The sequence below is a fragment of the Podarcis cretensis genome (assembly GCF_951804945.1).
Source record: "Podarcis cretensis genome assembly, chromosome: 1".
Classification (NCBI taxonomy): Eukaryota; Metazoa; Chordata; class Lepidosauria; order Squamata; family Lacertidae; genus Podarcis; species Podarcis cretensis.
This window is the reverse complement of record NC_137170.1, coordinates 113,236,989-113,252,770: the sequence shown is the minus strand read 5'-3', so window position 1 is coordinate 113,252,770 and position 15,782 is coordinate 113,236,989. Positions and strand designations below refer to the sequence as shown.

Below are 15,782 nucleotides of genomic sequence, written 5' to 3'. Positions count from 1 at the left end.
AAAGTAGCCAAATCTGATAAAGATTTTGTAATTGTCATAGGGCTACATATACCCATGTGGTTATTTCAGGGGATTATGGGTGGGATCACTGGCACTGGCATCTCATAGACAATCCACATCAAAGCAAAGAACTCTCAGCCCATGGAATTCTCAGGATCATATTACCTTTGACACAGCAGATTGGACCCACTGATGAAGTCTGCTTTGCGGAAGTCAATGTATAAAATGCCAAAAAAAAAGGAGACAAAGGGTCGCTAAACACTTGGGGTAGTAGGCTGGAGCAACACAACCTGAACAATCATGCCTTCATTATGACACCATCTACTCTAGGAAAAACAAACAGACAAACCGTCCCCCCCCCCCAACGCTCTCTCTACAGCTAGTGCTTCAAATGCCAGGAGTCTTCTTTTCTTGCCAATTATTTTTATTGACATTCCATATTTTTTAACAATTTGTCACCAAGTTAATACAAATTCAATACAAATTTAAAAGTGGATTTCCCACCCACCCCAGATGTCCCCACTATTTTCCTTCCTCCTTTGCTGCTCCCAATAAAATAACTTTTCCAGCTATAATTCAAAATACATTCATCCCTTCGCCTCTACACATCATCTGTTCAATGGCTTTTATACATTGTTATAACCTGTCCTCAAAACAGTTGAGTAGAGTAAATCCTCTTCTATCTATCTGTAATAGTCGTTCATCAATTTTCAAACATTTCCTTCTGATTCCTCCTGAGTAACACTTTGCTTGAGAAAAACAGATAATGCTTCCTCCCAGACAACATACAAACATTCTTCCTTAACATGGCCTTGAACATTGCTGTCTGACATGCGGCCCCAGTAATAAACAACTCAGCCTCACTGGTGCAGTGTGCAGAGGGTGAAAATGAAACCCCTAGAATTTTTTGGTATAAATGTATAATATACATTCCTCCCCCCCCCAACACTGCCAATCTCCCAGCGTCACCCACCCTTCACATTTCGCCAAATTTAATCTTCAGTTTTACATACAACCAGCTCACTAATAAATAAACACAATCCATGTCTCTTCTTTTCTGTCTGAAAGTCTCAGAAGCTGTCAAGTTGGTATACACTGTGGTCCATCTTGTCCCTTTCACTGTTCTTCTTTCCAACTTTAGGCTTCAAGTGGGTGGGCTGGTGTAATCTCAACAAAATCCATATCTCTTTTCCATCCTCCTCCCTAAACTAATTAATCTTCCTGCAAGTCCATCCTGCTGACCCTCAGTTCCATTACATCCAACTCCACAGCTTATTCTCTTCTGAGTGCTTAACAGTCAATCCAGTTGTTACCAATCTTTTCTTCTTTACTATTTTTATTTCATAATACGAAGTTCCAAGGGGTGGTCAAAATCGCTCAAAATTCCCTCAAGGTTGTTACTCTCTATCTTCTTTCAGGTAAAGTCCTTAGTTATATATATTAAAAAATCCATTGCGAAGAGGTATCTTTAAAGTCCACTCTTCCCAAAAACTTTGCATTCCATTGCTTTAGGGGAGGGTAGATAACACAGATCTCGAAAAAACCATCACTCAAAGCATTGCCTCTCCTCCTTCCACCATTCAAGAAAAGCATAAATCAGCGATTTTCATTCTTTCTGATGCTTTCTCCTCCACCATAAATCAAGATCTTTTTTGGGGGGAGTGCCTCTTCACTTGCCAATTATGTCAGAATTCAAGGGTATTCCACAGCTTGCCGTGGTAGCTTGCTGCGGCTATCCTTGGACAGAGCCAATGAGCCCAGCGCCCTCACCTTTTCATCTGGGAGACAGGGATTTCCATCCCCGCTCACACACACACACAAAAAGGCATTAACAGACGACTGTGGTTGTGCTGTTTTGATACCCTCAAAAGGTTAGGGGAGACATGCCCCTTACCCCTCATTAATCTCCACCTGGGACCCCTCCTGGACGCTGGAGCACCCAAGAGGGCGATTTGCTGGGTTCACTGCAAAACAGGAAGTCCAAACGCCAGGAGTCTTGCTTCCCATACAACCTCTTAAGCAAATACTTAATATGCAAATCTTGAATAGGAAAATTACCGTAATATCAGGCACAAATGATATGTTCTGCAGGAAAGCTGTAAGTGGAACCTCTGGTGTCTGTTTTTACTTTAATGCAACACTGGGGAGGGAACAGATTTCATCAGATCCTGCATGCAAAGGTGGGTGAACAACCACATTTCTGGGAGTGATTCTTAAACTCTTTCTTCCCATGCAATCTAAATCCTCCCACTCTCAAAGATGCTGTCAGCTGAAGGGCAGGAGGATTAATTTTTGCATGATTGCTTAAGCATTAAAATCAGCAAGAAGGTGAAATGTCCAGAGCTTTTATCCAATGCAAAAATGGTTTTACTTTTCAAAATAATATTGGCGTGTATGATTAGAACTCTTGCTAATTGAGGTTCTCATCAATCACTGAAGTTAACTCTCTGTAAGTGGGTAATTTCATAAGAAGGGTTTTTTAAAAAAAGTATCCAGGGCTTTTTTTTAACCTTAAAATATATATTTTTGGATATACTTTTCATTGAAACTTTTCAATATACAATGCATTAAAAACCAAACTAATCTAAATAAAGAGGAAGAAAGAGGAGAAAGGAAGAAAGGAGAAAAAAATATAGAGAGAGCCCTCTATCAGAGGTAGATCTTAATCATAATCCCACACAGGAGTTTCCCTTTCTTCTCCCAGCCTCCCACCCTGGGAGATCCCTTCCCTGCCTCGCAGACAGACTCAAGTTAATTGCTAGCATGTAAATTTTCAAGAATACATGCTACTGATGTTAGGTAACCTGAGCCAGGCATTAAAACTGCTGAATCTTGAACTAGACAAATTTCACAACATGGCAGGTGTAGGGATCAACTACTCAAAATTGCTCATATTGCCCTTTTGATGCATGCAAGGGAAAGCTACTTGTGGAAAATAGGGACACTTGGAGGGTCTGTTATAGCCCCACTTTGCCTTGCTCACTTACAAGTGGTTTATTTAATGGCAGGAAGAATTGGACAAATTCATCACAATGGGTAAGAAGAGCAGGATTTGCAACAGCACTCTTTATGGGCCACGAGTCAGGGGAGATCTAGGAATGCCAAATTTGAAATTGCACTACGAGGCTCTTTAGCTAAAACATTAAATTCAAACTATGATATACCATGGGTACAAATCAAAACACTGCTCCCAGCTTCTGCTGTTCAGGCACTGCCATTATCATACCTTTGCTGGCCAGCCATTCATAAGGTGAACAACCATTTCTCAAAATGAACCTACTGATATGGAAGAGAAGAAGCACTATCGATAATTCCCATTTTGGACCATCCAAAATTCTGCTCAACAGTAAGTATAAACATTTTGAACGCTGCAGTATCAAAGGGATTTGCAATATCGAAGATTTCATCCACAGGGGGCAGCCTGTGACTGCATAGCATATAAAGGGGTAAACTGAAGGATGCAAAACTAAATTGTTCCAAATAACACAGGCAACGATGTGCATTAGCTGAAGAGAGGAGGGGATCTGTTCCCTAATGGTTTACAAACACTACTGTGCTACTATTTCACTCCCAACACAAGGATTTCACTTATGCTATTTGCATGAATTTAACAGAGCAGACCATGGGTACATCGGAGGGTATTAGGAAAGTGTGGGGAAACAATCTTAGGAACAGTGGGGAAAAGTTTGGTCAAACCCTCCTCTATATACCATTTCTGTGAGAGTACAGAAAGCTATCCTAAAATTAATATTGTGTTGACACTGGACTCCTGTAAACTCTCATATCTAGCAAAGAATGTTCCTCCTCTCTTTTGGCAAAGATGTGGCGAAAGAAGATCGCTGTGGTAGAACGCTCCTCTATCTCAAATGTTTCAGAAGGAGGTATTCTCAGAGATAAATAGCTTTACCGATCAGCCATTCCACTTAGATATTAGCTCTTTTCAAACAAAGATTTGCTTGCATTGTTATTGGCTGCAGCTCATTTACATAGTAGAAAGGAGAAACGACTCCCACAAAATGTGGACAGTACGATCAAATTTGGAACATTGCCTTGTCCAAACATCTGACCCAAAACAGGAGAGTTGGCCTAGATAGGGCGAAATGAGATCTGTTTGATGCAATATGATTCTCATTTATCAGCTATGTTAATACTCATGGAGACACTCCTTGTCGTCCAGCGGCCCACGCAACTATGTGGTGTTGCCGCAAACAAAGATTGCCATGAAGATTGTAGGACTCAAATAAGTTATTGCTGTGTTTACACTCAGCAGACCTACATTGTTTGTTGATGGTTGTGTTGCGTTCGAGACTTTATGTACTACTATGAAAATCAGTAACACTATATATATATATATATATATATATATATATATATGAACAAGGAGATGCACCACTGCAAAAGGCTCTTGTTAAAATATGCAAAGTAGCAGGTAACTTATGCAAAGCAAAATCTTTCTATTGAATTACCGTATTTTTTGCTCTATAAGACTCACTTTTCTCCTCCTAAAAAGTATGGGGAAATGTGTGTGCGTCTTATGGAGCGAATGCAGGCTGCACAGCTATCCCAGAAGCCAGAACAGCAAGAGGGATTGCTGCTTTCACTGCGCAGCTATCCCTCTTGCTGTTCTGGCTTCTGAGATTCAGAATATTTTTTTTCTTGTTTTCCTCCTCCAAAAACTAGGTGCGTCTTGTGGTCTGGTGCGTCTTATAGAGCGAAAAATACGGTATGTGGTTGGAGACTTGACTGGCTTCCGGTTTTCTTCTTGGCTGAGGATTTTAACAGTAGCTTTAATATTTTATAGTAACAGCATCACTTGAGACCAGTGTTATCCTAAGCCAACATACTCACCATGCATCTCTGAGATCATCAGAGGAAAATTTAGTGAGGCCCAAAACCCAAGGGTTGGGGGAGGAGGGAGAAGAGATACAACACAATACACTACATTTTTGTAGCTGTATGCCATCAATAATATAGTACGGCTGGATAAGTAGGCCAGAAACACGCAGTTGAACAAACAGGTTTCTTAAAAAATAAAATTTCATGAACCCCTCTCCAGCTGTTCCCAGCTGCCTAATTATTCTGGCCACCTGTTCAATCAAGGTCAGTTCAATGCAATTCTTTCCTAAGAGCGTATTTCTAGGAAGGGCTTTGCAAACACTAATGGATCTTGATCATCTGGAGGAAATGCAGCAAAAGTGCTCAGCAAGGAAGTACTTTGCCACGACTCAGCCATGCCTGCAAAATGCAGCATTTAAATTACAGTACAATTCTCAATTCGGAAAGCAGATTTTTAAAGAAAATAGATGGAGTAACAGGTTATCCAATGACTGCTGCTCATCTTTGGATTTTGGTCAATTTTCCCCTCCCCCAAAATTAGCTCCAGAGAGTTATAAGTCTCTCCAAAACAAGGTGGATAATGGCATGGCAAAGAGTGAAATGGCCATCACTAATCCTCTGCTGTTTGCAGAGGTGTCCACTGGATCAAAAGCATTTCTGTGAGTGCAAGATCACCATTTGGATAATTATAGCTTTTGCCAGGGGATTAAATTGGATTGAGTCAGGGCTTTTCCCCAGCTGGAACTTGCTGGAACTCAGTTCCGGCACCTCGCAGGTGAGTGCCATTGCCATTCTAAGAGAATGAGGGAGGTATTCATGGTGAGTTCCAGCACTTCTTTTTCTAGCAAAATAGCATTGGATTCAGCTAATATCATTTCAGTTTTTACACTTACCATCTAGCTTTATTTTTAATGGGCTCATTGTTCTGATTTTTGATTTTTTTAAAATCACTTGGGTGGCTTTGAATTCCCCTAACTGATAAGCAGCTAAAATGTAGTAAAAGTAAAAGTAAAGGGACCCCTGACCATTAGGTCTAGTCGTGGCCGACTCTGGGGTTTCGGTGCTCATCTTGCTTTATTGGCCGAGGCAGCCGGCGTACAGCTTCTGGGTCGTGTAGCCAGCATGACTAAGACGCTTCTGGCGAACCAGAGCAGTGCACGGAAATGCCGTTTACCTTCCCGCTGAAGTGGTACCTATTTATCTACTTGCACTTCATGCTTGTGAACTGCTAGGTTGGCAGGAGCAGGGACCGAACAATGGGAGCTCACCCCGTCGCGGGGATTCGAACCGCCGACCTTCTGATCGGCAAGTCCTAGGCTCTGTGGCTTAACCCACAGCACCACCCGCGTCCCTTAAAATGTAGTAATAGTATATAAATTAGTTAAATAAATTTAATAAAGTAGATAGGTGAGCCACAAAATGTTAGTAAAATATCTAACTCGTCAACATTATGATGGTTTGCAAATCAACCATGTTTTATACCCGCTTTTCTCTACCATTTAACCAAAAAGAATTGCCTTTTGGAAGGCATGGGGAGCAGTTGTGTAGTTTTATATAAAGACATCAGCTCTTCGAAGAAATGCAGAACAACTGTTTGGAAATCACTCTGGCTGAACAATCTCTACCTCCAAGGGCACTATATATTCCAAGTTAATTAGTCCCTGTGTCTTGCCTTCATGGGGATGAGAATGGGAGGAGAACAAAACTCACCCACAAAGTAAAGATAGCCAAACGGATAATCAGATGGATTTTGCAAGTGTGCTATTTGCTTTGAGCAATTCCTCAGAAACCCTGATGACAAGATCAGGGAGAGATTTCACTAAGCTAAGAGAAACAAAAAGTTATTAGAGCTGGATGGATGTTCAGCCGAAACTGAACAGACTGAGACCATCAAGGATGAAACTGACCATCCAAGTCAGCACTGCATGTTTATGGCAGGATCCGATACGCACAGGATCTGATATGCAGCTGCCTTGGGGGCAGGGAGCTTTAACGGGCATAAGGAGCAACAGCACAAAATAGGGAATTTCTGAAGCCAGGGCTGAAGTGGAGAGATCTGTTGGTCCTTTGGGTTTCTTTCTTTCTCCGGTATCGATCACTGGGGCATACTGGTAGCAGTGAAATGTTTAAGCTACTTATAAATCATCCCTGTCCTTTCTAACACTTTGATGTGTTCTTTACTCAGTGCACAGTATAGCTGCAAAGCGTGTCTCAAGTATGCTTGTGGAAAGTGTTGCCTATGAGCACGTTTATACTAGACAATCTTATTAAAGAAATATTTTTGGTGGGATTCAAAAATCACACTCCAATCAGTCTGTCTGCAGAAGCTTTGCTGTTTGCCAGATGGAACAATCCACCCTCTCCTCCCTGCATGATGATGGTATTATTATTATCTTTATGAAGGTTTTACAATGCTAGAAACTGAATATCTGCATTCTCTTATGGAACATGTTCAGGAGGGTTGTTTTTGAAGGTGTTCTGGTCTTCAACTTGCCAACTTATATTGTTTCATTGGTGCCACTAACACACATCACTGACTTACCCACTAGTCAGGGCACTATGCTACATACATACGGCTTAATACATAAAAACATGCAACAAAATATTAGAAAAGTATAGTGTGACTGCTAAAGAAATAGAAGGCAGCCAAAGCAGTTGGCATTAGTAAGTAAACAGAATTTACATTCGTGTAAAAAAAAAAAAGCCCAACATGTAGAATAAGCCTCTTAAGAGCCACACACCTTTGGATCAAAAACCATTGATCCAACAACAAAAAGCAGGATATAGATAGAAGGCCTTAAAGAAGGTAACTAATCTCTTTCCATATGTTCCCATGGAATAGGGAACGTGACACAACTAAGAAATTTTTCTGCCTGAAGCCACATGGCATCTCAGTTCATCAAGGTTGGGCGTAGGAGGATGGCAAAGGAGATAAGGCAAAAGTACTTATCTTTTAAGGAAAGCACAGGGCTCCAAGGAAGAGTCTTAGACATGCTTCGCGCTTCTCAAGTAAGTGACAGAGCTATTAGGTAAAGGTAAAGGTAAAGGTAAAGGTACCCCTGCCCGTACGGGCCAGTCTTGACAGACTCTGGGGTTGTGCGCCCATCTCACTTAAGAGGCCAGGGGCCAGCGCTGTCCGGAGACACTTCCGGGTCACGTGGCCAGCGTGACATCGCTGCTCTGGCCAGAGCCAGAGCCGCACACGGAAATGCCGTTTACCTTCCCGCTGGTAAGCGGTCCCTATTTATCTACTTGCACCCGGAGGTGCTTTCGAACTGCTAGGTTGGCAGGCGCTGGGACCGAGCAGCGGGAGCGCACCCCGCCGCAGGGATTCGAACCGCCGACCTTTCGATCGGCAAGTCCTAGGCGCTGAGGCTTTAACCCACAGCGCCACCTGCGTCCCTGTGACAGAGCTATTACTGCACACCATATATAATACGTCACAGCTGCCATTTAAACTTCAAAGTATTTCCTACAGCTGAAATGAATGGTAGATTTTCTCCCACTTCCAGAAACAGCCCCCCTCCCCTGTCAAGTGATCTTCCGGAACAATATTGTAGGAATAAAGAAAAGCCCCCACCCCACCTCCATTCAGGTGTCCAGAACTGCTGCCCACTCCTGGGACAGTGCAGCAAAGAGCCCCGGATTAGACCGTGTCAACTGCAGGGCTGGCTCAGGATATAGTGAGTCCTATGCCAGTCCAGTCCTGTCCCAGAAATGCCTTGTTGTGTGGGATACCAAAAGCAGCACATTCTCAGTCCTCTGAATAATAGAGAATAAACTGAAGTTATCAAGTTTTAAGTAATCTTAAACGCTTAGTCAAATCATTATATAAAGTTTAGGAGTCGCTTTATAAAGGGACAAAACTCTAGTAGAAGGATACATCCAGGTTTTTTTTAGAGAAACCTAAATGAAGCCTGCAAATTGCTTCTTTTGCTTTGCAGGTCCTCTCCTCCCAGGAGCACGTTTGGCATGTTGTTCATGCAAGAGAAGCAGAATAATCATCAGATAATTTGCCTCTACCACAGTGGAGAGACTAATGGGATAAGCAAGTCACTTTCCATCTTGATATGTTCTTCTAATACAGTGGGAGTTGTGGGGGAGGAATGGTGTATTTGGGTCTGTTAATTTTCAATAAGGGCTGTAACAAAGCCACATTCTGTGCCAAGTTGGCAGAGGGAGGAGGAGAACAGGAATGAAAGCAAATAAACCTGTTCAGCCCACGAAAGAGGCTATTGCTTTCTCAGAGATGACAAACATTGTAATCAGGCAGCTTCTTCCCAAAAAAAGGGGGGGGGGTAGGAAAAATATAGACATGTTAAGTTTTTAAAAATCTCCATAATCTTCTCTAAGACAAAATTCCAGGCAATGTTAATGGCTATGCAGTGGTGACAAGCTGTTATCTGCTTCACACACTCCGTGTCATAAAGAAGTGTTAGCTGATATAAGAGGACAGAGCAGCTTCCAGTAGACACAAGAAATGTTTTTTGTATATTGCAAGATAAAGGGACATCACCTGCAAGGTAAAAAAATGTAAGGTAAGGACAACACCTGCAGGAAGCTGCTAGCAGTGTATGTCCTCACCTTTTTCATCTTCTGTGGGCACTTGTTGATAAAGAACTATATGCCACTGGACTTGCATGAATGGAATTTCTCCCATTGTTTTACTTTCCCCTCTTCCCTGCACCTTTTACCTGGGGCCCAGTAACAAACCGTCCCCGAAAACCCAGAAACTAGTTGGTAAAAGAGATGTTTCCAGACCTTAGCCCCTCACGGTTGTAAGACCCCCTTAGCAAGTAACACGTGCAATTCACTCGCCGTGTATAACACATGTTTTGAAGGATTATTCTCTAAAACTGAAAAGCGGTGTCTTCTGAGCCGCAACAGTTATCGGGGAGGTGAAAGAAGGTTTCGAAAACAAGGCCACGTCGGGTACAAGTTAATTATTGAAAAGACGTTCAAGGGAGCAGTGAAACGTATGGGAGGAATGGTTCATGCTTTCTCGCCTGCTTAAACATTTAGCAGCCGTGTTTACCTCTTTAGTGCAGAGAAGAGGAAAAGCAGCCATTTCCTCCAAGTGCCCTCATTAGGATCTGGCTGTTCTGTTTAGGGTGGAACACTCCAGGGATTCATCAAGGCAATTACGCCTACCACAAATAGCAGGGATGCCCAACAGGTTGATCGCTATCTACCAGTCGATCCCGGTCGATCATGCCCCAACCCACCAACTTCGGCTCATTGCCCCCCACAATAAGCTCAACAATTTTGGCTCATCCTCCCCCAAAAAAAGCTCAACAACTCTGATCAATCCAATGGGTAGATCACTGCTGGTTTTTTAATAGTGGGAATAGATCGCAGTCTCTTGGAAGTTGGACGTGGCTGCTATATAGTATTGAAAGATGAGATGGGAAAGCAAATGAAAGGGCATTTTCTTCCCTGGCACCTTGAGCTTATTGCAAAATTGGCTTTGCTGCCCATCAAATTCTATATAAAGTTTGGGGAACAGGGGCCAAGACAACATCAACTCTCCTCTTTTCATAAGTACCATCAGTCTCTCGGGGGCCTACTCCGCAATCGACTTACATGTAGTATGGCTATTCCCCAGCAATTTTGCCTCCAGATCATGTCCATAGGCTGTTTTGGGCTAGAAACACTGAGCAGGAAAACTATATACTGGACCCAGGTGCAAATTCCTGCTTAGCCACAAAGCACAAAGTCTTTTCAAAGCCCAGTCTAACCTCTCTTGGGGTTATTGTGGTGATGACTAAAACAGGAGTGAATGATTTGCAGGCCACTGCTACCAAACTGGCCAACCTGTTGACAAAAGATTTGTAGCATAAGACACGATGTACGCAGGAAGGTGCATCGTGCTTATAAATATGCAAAATGCAGTATCTGGTAGAAGCCACAACACCGAAGCCACAGAACCATGAGAACAATTCTCATTCCAGGTGTTCTCAAAACGTCATTCTAATGTTGCTTTGTTCTTTCTTTCTTTCTTTCCTTTCTTTTTCTTTAAAAAGGTTGCACATTTGGAACTAACACAGGTCTCTGGATAGTAAGTTTCAATGAGACGGGGCTCCAATTTTCAGAAGTCTAACTACATGTTATGAAAAAGGCAAATAAGTGGCAAAAAAAAATTTGACTCAAAACTTCCAATTTCTTTTCAAAATTATATGGTTGATTTCTTCATATTCTGTTACTCACAAATCAAAGTTTTTTAAAAATTTTAAAGTGCCATAGTGCACTTTCATTCGTTGTCTTACAGGTCACTAAGCAGGAAGCAACAACAGAGGACATGAATATTACAAAAGCCCTGAATTAGAAACTGTGTTCAACTGAAGAGGCAGCTTTTCCCTACAAGGCCAAGATCACAGCAACTTAAAGGCACCTTCAGTAACCTCGGAATAATCTGAGAGGCGAGGGCTAGGCTCGAGTAGCACATTATGCTCCTGCACGTTTTATGAACCTTGGTTTTATAAATTATATATTGAATAGTTCTTTAGGTGCTTTACAACCTCATCTTATTTCTCTATCCAACTTATACGTTGGATACTGCCTAAAGAGTTGTATATTACCTGTTTTTCTATCTGATGAGATAATTTATAATAATTTTCTTAATACCTGAAATTCTAAAAATAAACTGGTTCGAAATCACCATTCCCTTACCTTCAACATTTATTGCACATTTTCATATCCTCCCTTTCAGGACACAAATCCTTCTGTGGTAGCTTACAAGCTAGCAACCACTACGTAGAATGAAACCACAGCAAACAATACTAACACATTAAAAACTCAATAGGCCCCTCTCCATTGAGCAGTTGATGGTACTGCGCTCTGTTGGGGTGGAGTGGAGAAGGGAATGTCTAGTTGGAAGAGGCCCTGAGGTGGACTTCATTTGCCCTCTCCCTCCTATTTTGACTGGTGCCACCCCTAATGGTGGTACTGATGGTACAGCCCCTTCTCCACCCCCCAATGCAGCATAAGAGCACCCCAGTTCACCAGCAAAAATGACTGCTGCTGGCTCAGCCACCTTTCTACTTAGCAGCAGTGTCCCACTCCTATGGTGTCTGGAAGCATGGCAGGTTCACTTAAAACAAAATCTGCTTAAAATATTAGATCTAAGTGTTCATTCTGCCCTGATTAAACCTGCTAGCATAGAAATTTAATTCAAATTTTTGGAAAGCGATAAGAATTCAGCTGACAAATCTGAGCGCAAGGAAATCAGCTCCTGAGATTTTTAGGCAAAATAAAAGAGCTTGCTTGAAATAGACTTCAAGAAGAGAGGCATAGGGCAAATCATTTTATATATTTCCATTTTCATTTGTAAAGCTGGATTTGACCCGTTCCTCAACATATTAATAATGGGGCTACTATGGAAACTAAGCACAGGTAACAGTCTACCCAATGGTCAGCAGCCAGGAGACCTGGCAGATCAATGAAACTAGAACAAAGTAATGATAGTGTAATAATAAAGTTTAAGGTCTTATATATATAATAAATGTTCACAAATGTACCAACCAAGCACCTACATAGATAAGCACAGGAAGACCAACCTGAAACCATTTTGACTCCCAAGCTAACCAAATGTTTCTCTGCAAGGAGGGAGGAGGTGAAAAAAACCTTCCTTGTTACAGGAATTGGGTAATCACCATTTCAAAGGAATGGGCAGACTACCAAGAAAGGCAATCAGAAAAGGCATTATCAGATAACCTGGCAGACAGGAAAAACAACAACATTCAAATTTCTGTTGTAGACCACATTTTCTGTGATATAGGTATGATGTTTGTGGGGGTGGTCTTGGGTTACACCCCTTCTGTGATGGATGGATGGATGGATGGATGGGTGGTCTTGAGCTCCAGGGCAGGGAATTTAAAATGTCTATATAAGGGCAGGCACACCTTTGTTCTGGGTCCTCCTCCTTTCCTGAGTGTGAAGGGAGCACCCTGTTGCAACAGATCAATAAAGATCAGGCTTACTAGCTGCTTTGCTTTTCAATATTCTCTGGTTGGCCTCTGTTATTTTCTCCTACCAATAGGGGACCCACGTAAGGACTCTATGCGGGCTCTTGCATACCCCATAAGCGAAAAAGGGCAGATTTTGTTTACAACAATAAGCCATTTTACATCCCTACCCCACAACTGACAACATGCTCTTGGCTGGCAGAGGCTAAAAATCACAAGCCAGGAGAGCATCCTAGGTGGGGGCAGCAGGAAAAAAGTTGTTTAGTCTGGCTCCTTATAGCTGCTAAGAAGATACAGCTAAAATACAGATACAGCTAAAGCAGGTAACTGACTGGCAGTCAGGGTTTAACTAAATTCGGCCCATAGGTCTCTAATTTACCACAATTGGCATAAGGGACACTATAATCACCCTATTAAGTAGGTTCTGCTAAGATGAATCCCAGGCCACCTCAATAGCTGCGGCCAGCCTTGTACAATAGCTAGCACTGAGTTTGGATGCGGGGAACCAGATAAATGACAAATCTGTTCTCCTTATATCCTGGTTCCTTTACATAGCTAGAAATTACACCTGATTTTCTCAGCTGTGTTTGAAATGATTTTGCAATCCACATGCACTGCAGTTATGAAGCAATGCTGTACTGTGAGAAGCAAGTGGGGAGGGAGCCTATCCTTGACTTTGGGACAAAAATAAAAAATAAACAGTGGAGCAAAACAAAGAATCCGGATTGCACAGACCCCAAAAGGGAAAGGAGGGAGGCAGGAACAGTTCCTTACAAGCTTTCGCAGAACCTTCTCAGAGTGCTCGGCTTTTCCTGATTGCGTCTCTGTCGAAACCAGCGCTGAATACTGCGAACGTCCCAATCCAGTTGCTTGGAAAGCCCTTCAAGCCTCTTCTCGTCTGGATGCTACCAAACAAACAGGGAAAGGATCAAGAGAGGCACAAATACAAGATGGGTGACACCTGGCTTGAGAGCAGTACATGTGAAAAGGATCTAGGAGTCTTGGTTGACCACAAACTTGACATGAGCCAACAGTGTGACGCGGCAGCTAAAAAAGCCAATGCAATTCTGGGCTGCATAGGAGTATAGCATCTAGATCAAGGGAAGTAATAGTGCCACTGTATTCTGCTCTGGTCAGACCTCACCTGGAGTACTGTGTCCAGTTCTGGGCACCACAGTTCAAGAAGGACACTGACAAACTGGAACGTGTCCAGAGGAGGGCAACCAAAATGGTCAAAGGCCTGGAAACGATGCCTTATGAGGAACGGCTAAGGGAGCTGGGCATGTTTAGCCTGGAGAAGAGGAGGTTAAGGGGTGATATGATAGCCATGTTCAAATATATAAAAGGATGTCACATAGAGGAGGGAGAAAGGTTGTTTTCTGCTGCTCCAGAGAAGCGGACACGGAGCAATGGTTCCAAACTACAAGAAAGAAGATTCCAGCTAAACATTAGGAAGAACTTCCTGACAGTAAGAGCTGTTCGACAGTGGAATTTGCTGCCAAGGAGTGTGGTGGAGTCTCCTTCTTTGGAGGTCTTTAAGCAGAGGCTTGACAACCATATGTCAGGAGTGCTCTGATGGTGTTTCCTGCTTGGCAGGGGGTTGGACTCGATGGCCCTTGTGGTCTCTTCCAACTCTATGATTCTATGATTCTTCTATGATTCTAAGAAGTCACGCCTTTACTGACATTTCAAATGACACAGGATAGCATAAGGTCAATTAGTAACTACAATGACTAACATTCCCTCAACCCGGTTGGAGAAGATTGTTTTAGCCCATAACTAAACTTTATTTGCAGACTGTTCTTCATCAGTTAGGTAGTGATCCCAGAATATCGGAAAACAAACAGTTACAAAAGCATAAAGTTAAAAGCATCATTAAAACTAAAACATACTGCAAGCAGGAAGTGGCCACATTGGTTCACCCCACATTTCTGGGGTTTAATTTATGTATTAAAGGTATGTGTGTGCGTGTGTTTTAAAGTTTGCAATAATGCTCCTAATGTAGGCATATTACTTGGGTATAAAGCCTATTAATATTTGTGGTGCGTTACAAACTAAGAGTGCTATTATAAAAGGCAGCTCTGACAAAGAGCTTCCAAGTTTTGTAAGCTCTTCATTCAACAGCTGCATGTAAAGAATGTTCTTAAAAGCTGAGCCATATGTTCAGCAATATCACATGTTACAGTTGCACTCCTTTAGAATGTGCATGTATGGGGTGGGGTGGGGTGGAGCAGGTGGAAGACCCACCTGTTTAATGTGACCCTACAAACAGGGAGGAAAAACTCCTTGGCAATGCAGGTTGCGATCTTAAATATGCCAAGGTCTGCAACTGGTGCAATAAATGATAATAAAGAGTGAATGAAGGATTCTAAGTATCCTGTCTGTTTTTCTAAGGCAGTAATTCCTGTTGCACAGCAGAAAGCTTTAACTGAGCTTCTGGAGGGCCACCATACATGGGCAGTGGGCTGCATTGAAGTTAAGAATTGAATCAGAATGAGATTTGCAGGTGGAATAAAGGTACCCCTGCCCGTACGGGCCAGTCCTGTCCGACTCTAGGGTTGTGCGCCCATCTCACTTAAGAGGCCAGGGGCCAGCGCTGTCCGCAGACACTTCTGAGTCACGTGGCCAGCGTGACAAGCTGCATCTGGCGAGGCAGCGCAGCACACGGAAACGCCGTTTACCTTCCCGCTAGTAAGCAGTCCCTATTTATCTACTTGCACCCGGGGGTGCTTTCGAACTGCTAGGTTGGCAGGCGCTGGGACCGAGCAGTGGGAGCGCACCCCGCCGCGGGGATTCGAACCGCCGACCTGACGATCGGCAAGTCCTAGGCACTGTGGTTTAACCCACAGCGCCACCCGCGTCCCTGCAGGTTGCTAAATCTGCTAACAGGCATACAAAAAAGTATGAACGATTTCAGACTTACCTGGAAGCAAAGAATAATGAAGAACAAGAACAAACTGTCCTTTGTGGTTTTGAGATTCT

At 42.8% G+C, this 15,782-nt stretch overlaps 1 protein-coding gene and 1 long non-coding RNA gene across 3 annotated transcripts in view; one reads left to right on the top strand and one right to left on the bottom strand.

The window, feature by feature from the left end:
- Positions 1 to 15,782, bottom strand: part of CERS6 (ceramide synthase 6) — an 83,968-nt gene that overhangs the window by 43,243 nt on the left and 24,943 nt on the right. For both annotated transcript variants that reach the window (XM_079981393.1, XM_079981394.1), the window contains exon 3: positions 13,575 to 13,705. In XM_079981393.1, the coding sequence (XP_079837519.1) occupies positions 13,575 to 13,705 (131 nt within the window). The remainder of the gene's footprint in view (positions 1 to 13,574; positions 13,706 to 15,782) is intronic.
- On the top strand, positions 9,283 to 11,336 carry LOC307214562. Its single transcript, XR_013838211.1, has 2 exons — positions 9,283 to 9,359; positions 11,105 to 11,336. It is a non-coding gene; the product is annotated as an uncharacterized lncRNA (long non-coding RNA).